This window comes from Labeo rohita, chromosome 23 (assembly GCF_022985175.1).
Source record: "Labeo rohita strain BAU-BD-2019 chromosome 23, IGBB_LRoh.1.0, whole genome shotgun sequence".
NCBI classification, from domain to species: Eukaryota; Metazoa; Chordata; class Actinopteri; order Cypriniformes; family Cyprinidae; genus Labeo; species Labeo rohita.
The window spans coordinates 13,072,450-13,091,198 of record NC_066891.1 but is presented as its reverse complement, the minus strand read 5'-3'; the positions used below and the strand labels follow the sequence as shown (position 1 = coordinate 13,091,198).

At 37.8% G+C, this 18,749-nt stretch overlaps 3 protein-coding genes across 10 annotated transcripts in view; 1 reads left to right on the top strand and 2 right to left on the bottom strand.

Annotated features, from left to right (window-relative positions):
* b4galnt1a (beta-1,4-N-acetyl-galactosaminyl transferase 1a) overlaps positions 1–5,508 on the bottom strand; it is a 24,449-nt gene extending 18,941 nt beyond the window's left edge. The window contains exon 1 of one of the 4 annotated variants that reach the window (XM_051095870.1): positions 5,424–5,508. Coding sequence is in view for 1 of the 4 variants with exons in the window: in XM_051095867.1 (XP_050951824.1) it covers positions 612–617 (6 nt within the window). In the remaining 3 variants the exon portion in view is untranslated. Of the gene's footprint in view, positions 1–611; positions 2,650–2,705; positions 3,154–4,808; positions 4,943–5,423 lie in introns of those variants that run through there. The other 3 variants (XM_051095868.1, XM_051095869.1, XM_051095867.1) reach the window with 3 other exon arrangements.
* c1galt1la (core 1 synthase, glycoprotein-N-acetylgalactosamine 3-beta-galactosyltransferase 1, like a) lies at positions 4,962–16,758 on the top strand. 5 transcript variants are annotated; one of them, XM_051095873.1, is made up of 5 exons: positions 4,962–5,088; positions 6,102–6,948; positions 8,018–8,282; positions 11,026–11,690; positions 15,277–16,758. In XM_051095873.1, the coding sequence occupies exons 3-5, from the start codon at positions 8,060–8,062 to the stop codon at positions 15,604–15,606; spliced, it is 1,218 nt and encodes a 405-aa protein (XP_050951830.1). In that variant the 5' UTR covers positions 4,962–5,088; positions 6,102–6,948; positions 8,018–8,059; the 3' UTR covers positions 15,607–16,758. The 5 variants fall into 5 exon arrangements, with proteins under 5 accessions (XP_050951830.1, XP_050951831.1, XP_050951832.1 ...); XM_051095874.1 differs by lacking the exon at positions 4,962–5,088 and having other exon boundaries at positions 5,506–6,274; positions 6,374–6,948; XM_051095875.1 differs by lacking the exon at positions 4,962–5,088 and having other exon boundaries at positions 5,506–6,529; positions 6,894–6,948.
* Positions 16,610–18,749, bottom strand: tac3a (tachykinin precursor 3a). Its single transcript, XM_051095876.1, has 7 exons — positions 18,605–18,749; positions 18,206–18,321; positions 18,021–18,120; positions 17,882–17,911; positions 17,742–17,795; positions 16,951–17,029; positions 16,610–16,795 (listed from the first exon to the last, which is right to left on the bottom strand). The coding sequence occupies exons 2-7, from the start codon at positions 18,305–18,307 to the stop codon at positions 16,777–16,779; spliced, it is 384 nt and encodes a 127-aa protein (XP_050951833.1). The 5' UTR covers positions 18,308–18,321; positions 18,605–18,749; the 3' UTR covers positions 16,610–16,776.

Sequence of the window (18,749 nt, the reverse complement as noted above, 5' to 3'; positions counted from 1 at the left end):
TTACACAAAAAAATCTAGCTTGTGTGTTACTGTGCGTTACACCTGTGTGGTACTTTCGTCCCAACCAACGGGGTCGAAAGTAACAATGTGCAACTGATGTTAAAAGTGAAATTATATAGAAAGTCTTTCTACATTTGTACAAAATACCACCTGAGCTATAGGCCAGAGCAAAAACATCTTTTTAATTTATGTTTTTCTGAAAAATGGTACTTTTGTCCCCGCTTTCCCCCTAAATTTCCACCATGTGCATTCTGCTGGAGCGGCAATTAATACACAGAGCCTTAAATTACTGACAAGCTACGCAAAATTGCGCTCATAATCGAATTTACTATTAATCACAGAACCGACTTTACTGACCAAACGCGCATGATAATCGAATGAGATTTATCGTGCAGCCCTAATTTAAAATATGTATTTGAAATAAAAACACTATTTCATATTGTAAAGAGAAATCTGTTGTATTTAAATACATTTAAGTTTAGTATTTTTGTAGTTTCAAAAGCCAGTACATCAGCCTCTCTGATAGGCTGCTGATTTCCTGTGTCAGCTGTGGCAGTTCATGTCAAAGAAAACAACTCTATCTAGCATTAGGGAGGAAAAATTCTGCCTACCTGCATCGAAATATGGAGTGGGGCTGGGACTCTGTTCGGAGAGTGTCATATCCAAAGGCTCAAGTCGACTGCATTACGGTTGCATGGATTTAAAAAAGTTTGGTGTAAGCTCTACGCCTTATGTTTAAACCATGTGAACTACGACTAGGTACAGTTACGCCCACTGTCAACAATGACACTTTTACTACAGTGATATTTGAGACGCCATTAATGATACTGTGTGGTTATAAAGCATAATCTTAAATCTATATGTATAGCTTCAAAATGACTAACCCTAACCCTAACTTTTCAGCCCTGCTAAAATAAAATCAAGTTCTCTGTTTTTATATTTAGTGCTGCTGGGAAGTTTCTATATTTCTTCATAAAATATGACTCAAAACATCATCAGATTTTTGTCAGAAGTCCTGAAAGTAGACAAAAAGAACCCAATCAAATAAATAAGACAAGAATGTTTTCTGTCCAGTGTTACATATCTGTGCATTGCAAAAGTATGTGAATCTTTGCTTTCAGCGTCTGGTTTAACCCCCTTTTGCAGCAAAATTTGTAGGTAATCATGCTGCATGACCCACTTTCATTTGAGATTCAGTTCACTGATAGAAGTCCTGACATTTTCATTTAGAATGTACTGGTAATTCAGAATTCATTGTTCCATCAATGATGGCAAGCCATCCTGGCCCAGATGCAACAAAACAACATACTACCACCACCACCATGTTTCACAGATGGGATAAGGTTCTTATGTTGGAATGAAGTATTTTTCTTTCTCCAAACATAACGCTCCTCATTTAAACCAAAAAGTTTTATTTTACGTCTTGCTTTTAGAGTAGTCATTGTTGGTGGACCACTCCTGGGGAGGGTAAAAGTGGACTTGAATTTGTGGAGTCGAAACTCTTTAAAGATGGTTTTGTAAACTTTTCTAGCCAAAGCAACAGCAACTGTTTATCTACACTTCCACAAACATGATCAGACTTTGATAGATGTCATTTCATCAAATAAAACAGGGTGCACAAGTGAAGTTGCTTCTCTTTCTTCACCAAGGGGTAAAAAGGAAATACCTGAGCTGGGGTTTTCCGTTGCACATGTGCACATCCTGACACAGTCAACGGCATTTAGATGAATATGCAAATATGTGCTGCGTGCTTCTCAACAACAAAATAAAAAAGGCAAATGACAGCAGTGAGAAAACAGCCGTTAAAGAGCAGGTTATATGTTTTTTTTAAAGTGTAATAATATTGTGTTGGAGTCAGAAAACTTTGCAATTTTCTCAGAATATAGTCATTTGTCAATGATTTCAAAACGGTTCGTTTGAATCAGTTTTAAGCGTAATGTCTGTAAACCCCTCCCATCCGTTTCATAAGCCTGCTCCAATACGTTCTTAAAATAATGACATAAAAACACTTGTGCAAGCAAATTGTGCCCACAGCTAAAGTTTAGCTGCTAAAAACAATAATGCTGGATATGTTAGCTGAGTGCTAACCAATGACAGTCTACATTAATCAATACATTCTTGGGAAATAGTGGGTTCACAGTGAATTATCACAGTGAACTATTTCAGTAAGACAGGATTATCGTGGTTTTTATCATTTTATTTGAAATTTAGATTTATCCTAAAGAATAAACTTTTTTTGTACAAATTATGTTTATGCCCATCTGTGGTATTTGTCCATTTTCTACCTGTCTAGATCACAATTAAATGGTTTAAGGCAATCTGTTTCCTTAAATGAAATGTGTTAACTTGTAGTTTGCAGTAAAGTGTCGGTAGTTCAGTGCGTGAGGTGTTTTCATTCTGCCTCTGAACAGTGTAAACAATGTTGAGTTCACCTTCTGGCTGCCTAGAAACGAAGACCAAATGTGGTTTTATGTCAAAAGCCAAATGCCAAGTGATCCCTCTCTGAGGACTGTATAGAAACTAGTAGAAACGTAAAAGCAGATTTTGCATAAGGTTAAAACTATGGTAGGATTACTTTAAATTCTAAAAAAGAACATGATTTGACTGGCTTTTAATGGGACTGTGAAACTGTGGATGCTGCTGTTACTATGCAAATTGTAATTCTACAAGAGTGTGAAGTTGAAGATAAAATGTTAAATACTCACATACTGAGGTGGAAACGTTCAAATAGTCCTGCAACTGTCCTGACATCTCTGTTTTTATTCTAATCATACCTTAAATCTAAATACAGGTGTATTTGCCTAGAGCAATGTTAGCTGACTATGGTTGTTAGTTCTGTTGAACTCTATTGGTAATGATGGAGCTTGCGACAGAAATGCACACCAGCAGCACTCAACAGTTTTTTTCATTTAACCACTTGCCTCACAAGTGTTCAGTGTTCACTGTATTAGTAAGAACATTTCTGAATAGTGTATAGCCGGGCCAATACACACACATTTTAATAACGAGTTTTAGAAACAAATGCGACATTTATCAGATCTGAGGGTGAGGAATAAACAACTTGTAAAAAGATATGAGGGTGACAAAACGTGTGAGCAATATCACAAGATCGGAAACTTGTGTCACAATCTATATTCGGCCTTGGAGCCATACTTAAAGTGACAGCCATCACATCAGTGATATAGGATGCAAACTCAGCCACCGACAGGGCATATGATAATTTGTGAACCTGTTTCTGTTAAATATGTTGTAAAAGACTCTCTGTTCAGTTGCCAAATGTTTTGGCAACCACAATATTTTGAGGCAATATTGTCGAGGACTCCTCATACAACTGCCAACTGATCAGACTCCAGGCAATCCTCAGGTAAACTTTAAGACCTAAAAGTTGAGCTGTCCTGACATTTCATATACTTCTGTCTTTATTCTAACCATACTTTTAAATCTAACCACGGGTGCATTTTTCAGGAGCATTATTAGCTGACTATGGTTGTTAGTTCTGTTGAACTTCATTGGTAATGACGGAACTTGTGACAGAATTGCACACCAGCAGCACTTAACCCGGTTTTTTTATTTTAACCATTGTGGTTTGCCTCACAAGTGTTCAGCGTTCACTATATTAGTCATTTTAATAGTGTATACCCAGACAAATACACACCCATTCAAATGATTTTTAGAAACAAATTCAACATTTATCAAATCTGAGGGTAAGGAATGAACACCATGTGAAAAGAAGGGAAACAAACAATTCTGTGATGTCAACTTGAAAGATATTCAAAAACTTGACGAAAGGATGACAAGTAAAAAAATTGACAAAATATTAGCAACATCACAAGAACGGAAGCTTGTGTCACAATATTGTAGGTCCATATGCGACCTTGCAGTCGTGCTTAAAGTGACAGCCATCACCGTCAATAAAGAAGGATGCAAAATAAGGGCACATGCTTATTTGTGAACCTGTTTCTGTTAAATATGTTGCAAAACACTGTCAGTTGCCAATGTTTTTGTGTTGAGTTCTCACTACAAGCTGAACTCAACAGTTCGTAGCCCTGCCAACGCTGCTATTCACAGTGTGATTGTAAAAGTCATGTGTGGTCGAAATTGAAGCACTAAACAGTTTTACATTTTTATACCCAGCAGTTAATCAGTACACAGTACTGCCTGGTATGAACAGGGTCACTTTATGTGCAATTCCACATATTATGAAATTTTTTTAACATTCTGCTCATCTCATTTGTGTTGCAATTTATAAAACCAATATAAATTCATATTTGGCTTTTGTTCTACATATCATATTTGTTTGCACCTCATACTAAAATTGAAATGGAATCTAATTTTTTTAAACACTGTGAACAACACCTAGCCTACTTCCTATACGTATCCAGCATATCGCTATGGTTAGTGTTTTAACATCTAACATAGCTTATGAACACTAACGAAAAGTTTGATCATCTTTATTTTGCCTGAAGAGGAGAGCAACAACTTTGATCAAGTACAAATGAGAAAAGTTTTTAAAGCTTTATATTTTTAAAAAATAAGTTACCTTTTTTTCCTGTTCGAATTAGGATATGTTTCTAAACATTTCTTTAAAGCTTGCGTTAGACAGGCCCATATTCTTATATATCCATATACACTTAATTTCAGCTTTGAAACACCATCCACGTAGGCTAACAAATATTTAATTATCATTTCCGATTTCTGTTGAGGACCGTCAAGTTTATTTTTTAAGTCTATTTAAGTCTAACCACGGATGTTTTGAAATATATTCATTTAATAATATAATAATATGATTTGTAGTATAATGGACTTACCTTAAAAATCAGTGAATTCCAAAATTCATTTAACTGCCATAAGTGCAAAGACACGTGTGGTGAGAATGAAAGAGGATGTGGGTCCTCTCACTTGGTGGAGTTAGCGTTGCATAAACTCAGTTTAAGGCACTTAGCAAACACTGATAAGATGTACTTAATTGTAAAAAAGAAAAAAGTTATAATTTAATTCCTACTTAAGTTCAATTCAATATTAGTAAAACGGGTATAAACGCGCAGAAGCGGTATACGGAACATGAGCGAGATGCACTGCGGTCAGCTGGTAAGTTAAACAATGGGAGGAAGGAGTCTTTTCAATACCTTAACCTCGTTATTAATTCTTTGGTATTGGAAGTAAGAATTTTGCGCCATAGCGCGTCTATAGCCTACCCGGTTTAATTTGCATGTTGCAAGATCATGCATAATACTATATCGTTGACTTATGCTTAAAACTAATATAGGCTAGTGATTTTTTTATTTAGCTATATTGGCCTTGTAGACTAACTGTGGAGGACTAGCTCCTCAGACAACTGCCAACTGATCAGACTCCATTCACTGTCAATAGATTGAATCGTTAGGTAAACCTCAAGATTCTCTGAACAGAAAAAGTTTACTGACTTAATTCACAAGACTTCATCAGGAATACCGATGCCTTTAATATAATCCTAATGGTTTGTCATTCGAGTAGCCTACAGATGGACTCTAACTGGTGTCATACCTTCATAAATAAAGGCATAATGCAATGTTGGCGTTACATTTGACCAAGAGGGTTTGACCAAAAATCAGATCTGCCCTTGATATGCGGACTGCAAGTGGATGGAGACATCTAGTGGCTAGTTACATCCAAGTGAACAGATGCTGAACAGAGTTCACTCAAAAATGAGTTAAAATGAGACTGATCAAACTGACTGATCAAATATTAAAATTGTAAAAAGTTGCTAAAGTTCGGTGATGCTTTGTAAAAGAATAGAAGGACATTATAATATTTATTATTTTATTCTAATGACATCACTAGCTTTTAAAATTAAGAAATAAAAACAAATCTGCATATGGCTGTGTGAAATAAATAATTTGAGAATAGTTTCATTTGCATTAGTGCTGTGTCTTCTTTTACTCTCATGTACTTGTGTCAGTTTTAGCACAATAAAAATTGTGCTAAACAGGTAGAATAAGTACTCTGACTAGTATTTTTAAAATAATACACTTTGATTTATTTTGCCTTAAGTACAATTACAGTATAAAAGTAAATTATTTAATCTTTCAAACAAATGTCGTCAAATTTGTCATCCTTAAAAGGAGCGAACGCCCCTAGTGGGCGGGGACACTCATGACAACAAACCGGCTATTCCTCCAATCAAACACCTCGATACGGCGATCCGTGTGTGATGCTGATACAGTACTCGCTCATGACAGAAGATCTGTTGTCTGGTAATAGCACACAAAGAGGCCTGTTCACCATACGGTAAAAGGTAAACCGTATGCTAATACGGGCCAAAATAAATCGGGTGACTGGGGTACACCATGTCCTTGACTAAAGAATGAAATCCTCAGCGTTTGTTTATGTGTAGCGTCACAACGCGCACTCAAACGCAACCTGACGCGCTCCTCTCATGGAAGCTCGCGGATATTGAGAGGAATAAAGACTGAAGGCATGAAACTGACCGGAGTTCACAGCGTTCTTTGGGACGGTGAGAGGCTTGCAGAGGGCAGATACAGAATGCAAGGTAAGGGCCTTTGTCCTAGATCTCTGATGCACCTCTCATGTCTTCACGAGTGCGTGCATTATGTGCATTTTGGTTGTCTTATAGACCGGGTATTACATTTAAATATGTATGTAATAACATAATGCAGTATTCTGTCATTAATTTAATTTGGAAAAATCCAGCTTATACTGGGTTTGTAGGGTCTTTGCAGGATTTCCTGTTTGAACACTTTTACTGGGGGTTAAATACAAATTTTAGGCCTAACAGTAGTAATAGAGTTATTTTTAATTTTCTAGAAGTGTTTCATCCATCATACAAAGAGGTGACTGCGATCATCCTAAATGTTACTTGTCAACTTCGTAAAATTGACATTTTTGAACACTAGCAATATGACTGAAGGCCTGGCAGCAGCAGCAGGTGCCTAATTCTTGGAAATGAGGGTAAGAACCAAGATTTATCAGTCACGCAAGGTAACCAGCTTATGATCTATTCCTCAGATTTAACCTGGCAGCAGCTGAATCCTAAATAGAAAATAGGCTTAGTATATCAATATGCCTGAAATGATCTTGAAAAGAATAGATGTTTTGTTCACTCAGTTGTGTAAGCTTATAATTTAGAAAGTATCTTACCCTAAAATTAGAAACCTCATGGTAGCTCAAGTATTTTAGAAAAGTTCATAAATTGATGAAAATAATTATTACTTAAATTTAAAAAACTGCAGAAAAAATTAATTACATAAATAATTTAAAAATATATACAAGGAAAGTAAAACACGTACTTAAATATTTTAGGTAGAATGGGTTCGACTAAAAAAAAAAAAAAAAAAAAAAAAAAATCCCTGCTCTAGAGGGAAACAGAAGAAAAAAAGGTTTTATTTGCCAGGGTCCTTGTTATATGACTAAATGGATCAATGTGACCCTGGACCACAAAACCAGTCATAAGTAGGACGGGTATATTTGTAGGAATAACCAACAATACATTGTATGGGTCAAAATCGATTTTACTTTTATGTCAAAAATAATTAGGATATTATTAGGATATATAAATTTCGTACCATAAATATATCAAAACTTAATTTTTGATTAGTAATATGCATTGCTAAGAAGTTCATTTGGGCAACTTTAAAGGCGATTTTCTCAATATTTTGACTTTTTTGCACACTCAGCTTCACGTTTTTTTTTTAAACAGTTGTATCTCAATAGTATGTACATCATTGGAATTTATTCAGCTTTTATTTATTATGAATTTATTCTGATGATGTATTAATCTCAATGTCAAAAATTACCCTTATGACTGTTTTTGTGGTCCAGGATCACAAATTTGTCTAAGAAAGGAAACAAATGCTATTTCAGTGTTGTTGTTTTATTTTATTTTATATTTTTTGTTCAGAAAATTTCAAAAATTTAGTATTTTCTCATTTCATAATGCAGGTTACAGTATTTTAGGATCTTCATATCAAGATTGTTTAAAATTAATACACTCAGATTAATGTAACCAATATTCTTCTAGCCTCACAGTGACCAATGTTGGCGGGATCCCTGAATTGTTACCATGAAAGCAGGGAATTCAAGATGCGCTTTTTCCCTGGGCTTCCTGGTGGGCAGCTGCACCTTGTACATCTTCTTGAGACAGGTGTGGTTTGAGGAAAGCTTCAGCTGGAAACGTAATGGCAAGAGCAACCCTGCTTCCCTGGGGCCTGAACAAAACAACCCCAACCTTACCTGGAGAGTGGAAGGATCTGCCCTGATCAACATCAAACACCCTCACCAGCCAGGTGCTGCAGCGCCCTCTAGTGCATAATTTATGTTACATACATTAATGAGTGTAACATTATATAAAGCACTGCAACATAATAGCTAGTGCAAAGCTTTCACTTTCTAAACACTTCACTGAGTTTTCAGTGGAAGATGTTGTAAAAAAGTGTATTTTGTAATCAAACTAATGTGTTAAAAGTGCACTAAGCAATTTTACTGACACGTACTAGAGCAGTATAGCAGCAACTTTATGCAAATGCATAGGTTTAAGTTACAGATGCCAATAAGTGTCCATGGGTGTTGCTGAGTTAAAGTGATTATAGTATTACAAAAGTATTACAAATAAAATATTACAAATTATTACAAATGTTATTTCAAAAAAATTTCAAAATATTACTTTTTCTTTATTTTTGATCAAATAATTGGAACTTTGAGGAGCATAAGAGACTTCTTTTAAAATCTTACTGAGCTCAAACTTTTGAACGGCAGTGTGTATATATGTACATTTCAGTTTCGGTTTTAAAGTTTGTTTTAAAATATTGATGATTATAAATGCTCTGAAAGTTCTCCATCAGTCGGTCACTTCGAGTCACATCGGTGACCGACGAATTGGGATCTCGCTTAGAGAAACCAATCTACTTTGAGTGTAAACTAAACGTGTCACAGACCGGCATTTTCGGTGACATGGTGGAGAACTTTGCCCAGCAGTTTTCCACCACACAGAAGCAGACTGAGGCTATCAGACACATCCTGTCCCAGCATGCAGCTGCTGCCTCCACCTGGCCGCTGGCAGCTGCACCTCAGCCTGCTCGTCTCCCTTACTCCCGCGCAGCCATCGTAGCAGCCTTCTCAGCATCCTTCTCAGCAGCACTGTGGAGCCGGTCGCAGGGCAGCCACCCTGCCTGTCCAGGCCCACACTAAGACCAGAGGCAAGCGAAAGAGCAAGAGGCCTTGAGACGGGTGACCCAGAGATGGATGGAGCTGCTCTTCGGGAGATGGTGAACGTACCACTCCCTCCTTCGGAGGAGGGTCGGGTGGAGAATCTTTTGTTTCCTTTTTTCCCGCCACTGGCCTCACGGTCAGTGGTACCCAAAAACTCGACAAAAGAGCAGTTTCTTCTATCTCTGGGTCCCCAGAGGGGACGGGGGATGTGGAACGGGCCAACCTCAGACCTCACTCACCCTCCCCTCTCGCCAGTAAGCAGCAGTAGGTGGTTGAAGAGTGCTATCAGACGTACTATTCATGCACCATCTGCCCGAAACCAGGTAAGTGTCTCACAAACTCCAGACACAGACACTCTGACCTCGCTTCGGACCGACGACGAGACACCTGAGCGGGGTCACTGTGTTCTCCATCGCTGCCCCACCGCGGGTATGTCGGTGGTCCCACTGGTGCCGCTTGTACGTTATCTGGGGGCCTGGATAGAGCTTCCCAGTCCATCTTGTTGGCTACTCCGGACCATCAGACTCGGCTATGCTATTCAGTTTGCCCGGCGCCCCCCCAAGTTCAGGGACATCCACTTCACTTCTGTGAAGGATGCAGATGCCCCTGTCTTGCGTGCAGAAATCGCAATTTTACTGGCGAAGGATGCGATAGAGCCGGGGTTTTACAGCACTTACTTCATAGTACCCAAGAAAGGCGGTGGGTTATGACCGATCTTGGATCTGCGTGTTTTGAACCGGGCCCTTCACAGGTTACCGTTCAAGATGCTCACGCAGAAACACATCTTTAAGTGTGTCCGTCCTCATGATTGGTTTGCAGCGATTGACCTGAAGGACACATACATTCATGTTTCGATCCAGTTACACCACTGGGGCTGCTCCATATGAGACCGTTGCGCTCCTCAGAGAATGGAGACTCCATCCCCAGACGGTCCAGCTGGAGTCAAGTCAAGTCAAGTCACCTTTATTTATATACCGGCTTTAACAATACAGAATTGTGACAAGGCGGCTGTACAGTATTAAATAGGAAACAGTACATCAACAATGCCAAAGGCAACAGTTTAGGTAAACAGTTTAACACTCACATTTTAGGTAAAGATAGTTAATCAAAAACAATAAAATAAAATGCAATATTGTGTTAAGAGAAAGTGTCCCCAACTAAGCAAGCCAGAGGTGACAGCGGCAAGGAACCAAAACTCCATCTGTGACAAATGGAGAAAAAAACCTTGGGAGAAACCAGGCTCAGTCGGGGGGCCAGTTCTCCTCTAGCCAAAGTTCCCTATCGGTCTTGTGCCGACAGCTGTCTAGGTGATGTGGTCTTCACTGTGGATCCGTCTCTGGGGCTCATCTAGTTGATGTGGACTCTGCTGACATTCAGGGCTGTAGAGGTCATCTCTAGGTGCTGATCCACCATCTGGAGGAGGAGGCAGACCCAGCCCTAGCTTTGTATTGTCCCGTCCAAGCCCTAAGATAGTACGTAGACCCGGACACAAAGCTTCAGGACCTTAGACCAGCTACACTCAAAGTAGATTGATCTCTCTAAGCGAGATCCCAATTCGTCAGTCACCGACGTGACGTCTCCATTCCCTCCTTCAGGGAACGAGGGTTACATATATAACCGAGACGTTCTTTTTAATAAAATACTAATAGGTTAGTGTACATAATTCTAAGCATATTTTTCAGAACTACTGTTCTTTTCTGTATGTGTAAAGTGCAAAGCTTACAGAATCACTACAATATAGTACAAAGTCTCTGATGAATAAAATATGATTTTATTGTATTAAATTGCAACATAACTATAGAATTTGTATTAAATACACAGGTGAGGATGGTCACATCGCAGATGAGCTGTTTAAGAAAGTGCGTATCCTGTGCTGGGTGATGACAGGGCCTAGTAATCTACAGTCAAAGGCTCGGCACGTGAAGGCAACATGGAGTCGTCACTGTAACATAGTGCTGTTCATGAGCTCTGAGGAAGACCGCAGCTTTCCCACAGTGGGTCTCGGCACAGGAGAAGGCCGTGACCAGCTGTACTGGAAGACCATTCGTGCCTTCCACTATGCTCTGAAGAACCACGGCGACGAGGCAGACTGGTTCCTCAAAACCGACGATGACACGTTCATCGTTGTAGACAACTTGCGCTGGATCTTGTCAAACTACACTGCAGAGCAGCCTATATATTTTGGCAAGAGGTTCAAGCCGTATGCCAAGCAAGGCTACATGAGTGGTGGTGCAGGTTATGTGCTCAGCAAAGAGGCCCTGAGAAGGTTTGTGGAGGGTTTTAGTACTAAAGTGTGCACTCATACCACCTCAGTGGAGGATCTAGCGATGGGTCAGTGTCTGGAGAAAATGGGGGTGGTAGCAGGGGACTCCAGGGACACACTGCACCGCGAAACCTTCCATCCTTTCATTCCCGAACACCATCTCACAGGAAAGTTCTCCAAGACCTTCTGGTACTGGAACTACTGCTACTACCCAATTGTAGAAGTAAGTCACGCACTTTCATTGTTTACACAAATACACTCGCGTTCAAACGTTTTGGGGTTAAAAAACGTACTGACCCCAAACTTTTGAAGGGTAGTGTAGGATAAAATATGCACTCATTGTCATTTTTCTTTAGGTATTTTATGTCCTTTGTGACATTCTGCGGCTTCCGTCTCTCACACACAGGAAGCAATTTAGTTATTACTTTGATAATGACAGAAGTTAAACTCATTTTTGAAAAGTTTTAAGTACTTGAGAGCTATCTGTGCCTGAGAGGAGAAAACAATTAAAGTGTCAAAAGTAATTTTCCATTCAGGATTGTATTTTAGGTATGAATAAAAATCAACAACATTGTTTGAGAAATATACTTTGAGATCGAAATGACCTCTTATAATTTTATTGTTTTTTAAATGCCACACTGAACTAGAAACTCCTTCAGGTGATTGCAAGCGAAATCAACAATGGATAGGTTTGATGGGGACAGCATTTGTCGATAGTTTTTCTTTCATGTACGTGATGATGTGATTCGTGACTAGACAGCTAATGACTAGCAATACAAAACCCACGAAATAAGCACGATTTTGTCTTGTCATGGTCAACAAAGTGGCAACAAAAAAAAGGATACAAATGCTATTTCAGTGTTTATAAAGTGAGTATAAAAACAAACATGATTAAGAATAGAATTGTGTACTTTTTAGTACAAGTTAAGCTCAGTCAAACAATGTTAATGACAGAATGACAAAAAAAGTCTTGCATTTTTCTTTTTAAAAAAGCAAAAATCTGTTACAGTGAAGCTCTTACAATAGAAGTAAATAGGTATGTAAAATTAAAAATGCAAAGATTATGATTTTGTTTTTTTTTAAAGATATTCTTCTGTTACAACTATTTTTTTAAGCTGTAAAGACCTCTTTTTTGATCATTGACAATTAAATTGTAAACTTGAAACAGCAAAATTTAGCAAGTTATTTTTTTTCACACTAAAATCATATTAACACACATATTATTTGTCTTCTTGCTGCATTTTAATGTTTACAGAATGACCACATTCACTTCAGTTGAAAGTGCCACACTGTAACCCAGATTTTTCCTTTATTAAAGAAATCAAATTTCATAGTAATCAACATTATGAGATAAGTGCTGTTGATTTAACTTAACATATTCCTTTAAATATTTCCTCTAAAAATATTTCTTTAAAGGATTAGTTCACTTCCAGAATAAAAAAATCCTGATCATTTACTCATCACCATGTCATTCATGTCATTCTTCATATAGTGGACTTCAGCGGGAGCCAGTGGGTTGAAGGTCCAAATTGCAGTTTCAGTGCAGCTTCAAAGGGCTCTACATGATCCCAGCTAAGGAATAAGAGTCTTATCTAGCTAAACGTTTGGTCATTTTCTAAAAAAATAAAAATATATATACTTTTTAATCACAAATGCTCATCTTGCACTAGCTCGACTTCACAAATTAAGTAGTCGCGTTGGAAAGGTCATGCGTGGCGTAGGCGGAAGTACCAACCCAGTGTTTACAAAGCGCACATGCAAAGGAAGTCAAACGCTCTTTACAAAAAAAGCTTGCCACAGCACACCGGCAGATATAATAATTACGTAAGTGTCAGGAAAAAACAGCAGAGAGACTGCATTATCGTTTTAATAATTTATTGATAAATAAACTAGTGCTTTCTTTGTTTTCGGCTTAAGAGATGAAGTCTGCGACATCGACTCGTCATCTCCACAGTAGTGCTGCGTCTGTATGCATGTTCATGCGGATAACATAATCTGAAAATATTTGTTTTCTATTTGAATTGGTTCATTTAAAATTAGACATTTCAGTCTCTATACTGTAGATATATTTTTTATGTCTGTAAGGCAAACATACATGGAGTTTCAAAGTGACACGCTTAAGTTCACAGAGACTGAGATGCCAGAAAGCGTGTCCCGTTTGCTTTAATTATTTTACAAAAGCACAATGTTTTCTTGTTATTATGAGTGTACAGATTTAAAAGATGTATTACTTTTATCTGTATGACCAAAAATGACAGAGTATTTAAGAGCATGTGACCGCACCGGCGTCTCCATCTGTCATGTAGTGAGCGCGCTACTATTCAGCTTCCACACTCTGCACAGACACTTCAATAGCACACATTTCTATATTAAAGGAGAGCTCCACTTCTAGAACAGCAATTTACAAATAATTTACTCACCCCCTTGTCATCAAAGGTGTTCATGTCTTTCTGTCTTCGGTTGTTAAGAAATTATGGTTTTTGAGGAAAACATTACTGCATTTTTCTCCATATAATGGACTTCATTGGTGCCCCAATTTTGAACTTCCAAAATGTAGCTTAAATGCAGCTTCAAAGGGCTCTAAATAATCCCAGCCGAGGAAGAAGGGTCTTACATAGCGAAACAATTGATTTTTTTTTTAAAAATAAGAATTTGTATACTTTTTAAGCACAAAAGCTTGTGTAGCACAGGCTCTGGGATACGCGTCCACGACACTACGAATCACGTCATCGTCTGTGTACTCAAAAAGGTAGAGTATGTCTCATTTTCTCCTACAACTTCAGAATTGTCTGACATATTTGTACCTTTGTGTTTGTAAACAGCGTTTGACTTACATGCACTTCCTTAGTCTTTGCGCGTTCGCTGGGTCTGTAGTGTCGTGGACACGCATCCCAGAGCCTGTGCTACACAAGCTTTTGTGCTTAAAAAGTAAACAAATTTTTATTTTCTGGAAAAAATGACAGATCATTTCACTAGATGAGACCCTTCTTCCTCAGCTGGGATCGTTTAGAGCCCTTTTAAGCTGCATTTAAACTGCATTTTGGAAGTTCAAAATCGGGGCACCAATGAAGTCCATTATATGGAGAAAAATTCTGAAATGCTTTTCTTCAAAAACCATAATTTCTTCACGACTGAAGACATGAAGACATAAACATCTTGGATGACAAGGGGGTGAGTAATCTGTAAATTGTTGTTCTGAAAGTGGAGTTCTCCTTTAACAGTAAATTGAGCTGCCATGTTAAGTTGCTACTACATACATCTTAAAGATGAAAAGCCATATTTGAGGTTGATGAATGATAAGTGAATGATAAGGATGTCCTGCCAGATGTATATCACATAGACCAGCTGTTAATGATGTGTCTGTCAGTGACTAGTGACTAATAAAATTTTGGTCTCTCCAAGCCTCTTCTCGTCAACTAACAGGTCAGTCGATTATTAGGGGGCAGCCCTAGAGTTTTTGTTTTTTTTTGTAAAAAATGACCAATTATTTCACTAGATAAGACCCTTGTTCCTCAGCTGGGATTGTGTAGAGCCCTTTGAAGCTGCACTGAAACTGCAATTTGGACTTTTAACCCACTGTTCCCATTTGAAGTATGTATGTAAAAAAGTCCTGTAATGTTTTCCTCAAAAATCTTAGTTTCTTTTTGACTGAAGAAAGAAAAAACATCTTGGATGACATAGGGGTGAGTAAATTATCAGGAATTTTTTATTCTGGAAGTATATTTATCCTTTAATGTGAACTACGATCTGTGATCACATGGAACTTTAACAGACCAGCATCTGCATTATGCTTGTTTTTTTCCCTACAGGGCCCACAGTGCTGCTCTGACCTTGCTGTGTCTTTCCACTACGTCGACCCTGTGCTAATGTACACCCTTGAGTACTACACTTACCGTCTGAGGCCCTATGGCTACCAACACCGCTACCAGCCTCCAGTGCCTGCTGTTCTGTCTTTAGCGTCCCATACTGGGAAACCCACCACAGAAGCTCAGAGATTAGATGATCGTGTTAAAGAAAAGTCTGTATCAACAAACACCATGAATCCCAGAGCTGAGAAAGTGAAGACTACTGGAACAACGTATCACAAAGTCACAAATGCTGCCCAGGGGAGAAACATAACAGACAGAATCACTGCATGATTGTGAATATGATTGTTTCTTCTTGTGTAAATACAAAATGAACGCATGTAGCACTGATGGTGAACTGTGAACTTGGAGACTGTGCAATGGAGTAGTAAAGTGGTTACAGATCTGGGCTAATAACCAAAAGCTGTAAGTTCAAACCTTAACAAAGAACAAATTCTGTCCTTACTGCTGTTGAGCAAGTAACTTTACTGATTGTGCCAGTAAAAAGTGAACTGTAAGTCACATTGGGTAAGCGTTTGCTACTCAATGGATTTCTTAATAAGGTCCATGCTATTTGAATAAATTGTTTTGCTGCCTTCTAGTCTCAGTTCAGTAAAAGTATCTGATTCACATGCTATACTTCATCATATATTATAGCCAAAGTACAAGAAGGGCTTCAATAGTTTTGTTTTTCAACAGTAAGACAAAAATGAAAAGCTGTTTCGTATGATTCTTTCTTTAATATTTCTTTACTTGGAAAGTTCAGACGGCCTTATTTTTGTGTGATGTTGTCTATGACTGGTACATTACTGACCTGTTACCTTGAGGACATAGTGTTCTTGAATGATCTACTGATATCTAAAGCAGTTACATTAGAAGTCAAACTTGTCTTAAAGCATTAGTTGTTAACTATTAGGGACACAATAATGTTTCCAATCGTATGATTAAGTTGACACCAAATTGTTTGTAAGTTTGATGTACATAAATATACATGCAGTGATATGAAGTTTGTCATGAAGCCTCTGTTTTGGCAGCAAATTATTGCTGTGTGCACTTTTTTTTTGCGGGGTCTAAGTCACTACATTTTATGCCGTTTTGAACGTTTAAGTAATAAAACATTGTGAGATCAGATAGATAATATTTTTATTTACAAAAATCATGTTTTATACATTAGACAGCAAAAATAACTTTTAATAAATATATTGAAATGCAGGGTATGTAAGTGGATATGTAGATGTGGTGATATATAAACTAGGCAAACGTATAATCTGCAGTACGTACAATGAAACAAATCACACCATAGGAAATCATGTTTATTTGATTCATCTTATATAAATATTTTCTCTTGCTCTATCACTTTTGTAAAATAAAATGTGAATTTTTGCTCCCAACGAAATTTCTTGAAAAGAAGCTGTCATGACAGAGTGGGAAAGACGATTAACTGGATATGAAAGATTCATTTGCCTATAACCCACGACGGAACCTGCAACAAATTGTAAGAAAACAAAAGTATATATATTTACAAGAAAAGCCAGTAATTTTGGAAGCATAGACAGACATGCTTGTGTTTGCAAGATAAGCGTTGTTATATCTTTATAAAGCCTGCAGATGGCAGAACAGCTTTGCTGAATTGCTCACCTCAGTTTGCATTTGTTGAAGAAGATGCCTCCGCTGGCGCTTGTTTCTGGATAGTCTTTCCTCCATGGACGCCCAGTTTCTGAAAACACAAATACAGTAAGTCTGAGATGCGATAGACTGAAATTTTTTCTGACAATGTTAGTGTTGATATTTGTTAAGTTTGTCATATGTTTGAGGGTCAGCCCACACGGTTCAATAAAGACAGAATCGCTGCAAATGTGTACTTTAACTACACGTTTTCGTGTGAACAACCAGTCATACCCTGGTTTAAGTTAGTCGTACTTGACTGAAAGTAATAAAAACTTGCAGGTTTTGATTCAGTCACCAATTTAAGATTCAATAATTTTGTTTAATAAATGATTCATCTGATTCAAATCGGTAACTCGTGTGCGTCCGTTTTCAGTTACTTCAAATAACATACTCCTTAGAGTAATTTGTTCGTGAACCGATTCACACGGTTTTCAGTATATTGATTCACTAAAAAAGAACCGAGTCATAAGAACAATTTGGTTGTGAATCACACCCACTGGTCAAGTTGTTGTTGTTTTTGATTCACTTAAGCGAACCGGCTCTTAAGAGTCATTTGCTTGTGAATCGAACTCCTGTTCGCGTTTCAGGTTTGTTTATTTCGTGCAACCTGCGAGGTCAACTCAGTCGAATGACATTTGAACATGATATTTTTCAGTATCGTGTTCAATTCAGAAAATGATTTCGTGTAAACTTATATCAGAATAACGGTCATGTAAAGGTATGTCTTTCAAAAATTATTGAATTGAAGAGAAAAGCGTTACCAGGGTCAGCGCTCCGTCGCCCCATGAGTCCAACAAAAATATCGTGCATTTCCCCTGAAATACAACATGTATTAAGTTTTCTCTTTCGTTTTTAAACAGAGAATATCTGAAAGCACAAAAAGAATCCAAAAATGTCTTACTTTTACGCTGAGGTGGTATATCATCTGTGTCTGGAAAAATAAAAAACATTTTAAAAACACGTTTCAGTAGGAAACTGAAGTAGAAACGCATACAAACGACAACAACAACATCAAGAAAAGCTAAAATATGTTTACTCACCGGCGTTCCTGCGCCCCATTAATCCGACGAAACTGTCATAATCTATGTCATTATACCTCTTTAGCAAGTTATGAGCTGACAGCCGCAAATTTGGACTCTCCTGTGCATGAAATTGAGATATTATTATACAGCTCAGGCAAAGCCATGTGTTTATACATATTAGATGATCATAATCTGTCACTTACGCTTGAAACTGATCTTTGAGACTCTGACTGCTGACAGCTCGACTCACTCCATCGGGTTTCCAGCACCAAAACCAAGAACAGTAACACTAGCCCACGGTACATCTTTACAGGTAAGTCTGAGAAGAAAATATGTCAAAATATTAAACCATTTTTTTCGTAGCATGCGTTTGTTTGCTAGACTCAGTAACATTTGAATCAAAATTAAAACTCAAAGTTCCTGCTCTGCAATCTTTATTGCAGTGATGCATGTTTGTTTAGTTTGTGTATTCAGTATAATTTACCACTAAAACATCAGAAAGGAAAACCTTTGTTAAACTGATTTAAAAAAAAAATTAAAAATCTGAAACGATAATGTAAAATTGTAACTTGGAATAAATATTTTCAAGGTATTGTACTTACCCAAGTGGAGGGTAATGCTATGTGGAAACAGCTGAGTTACAGTTTCTGGTCGAGGAGTTAAATCCTTTTGTGATGGACTCTCAGACAAGAGACACAGAGACAGGGATTCTCTCCTGTCTGATTGTTAAATGATAGCTACATGTGC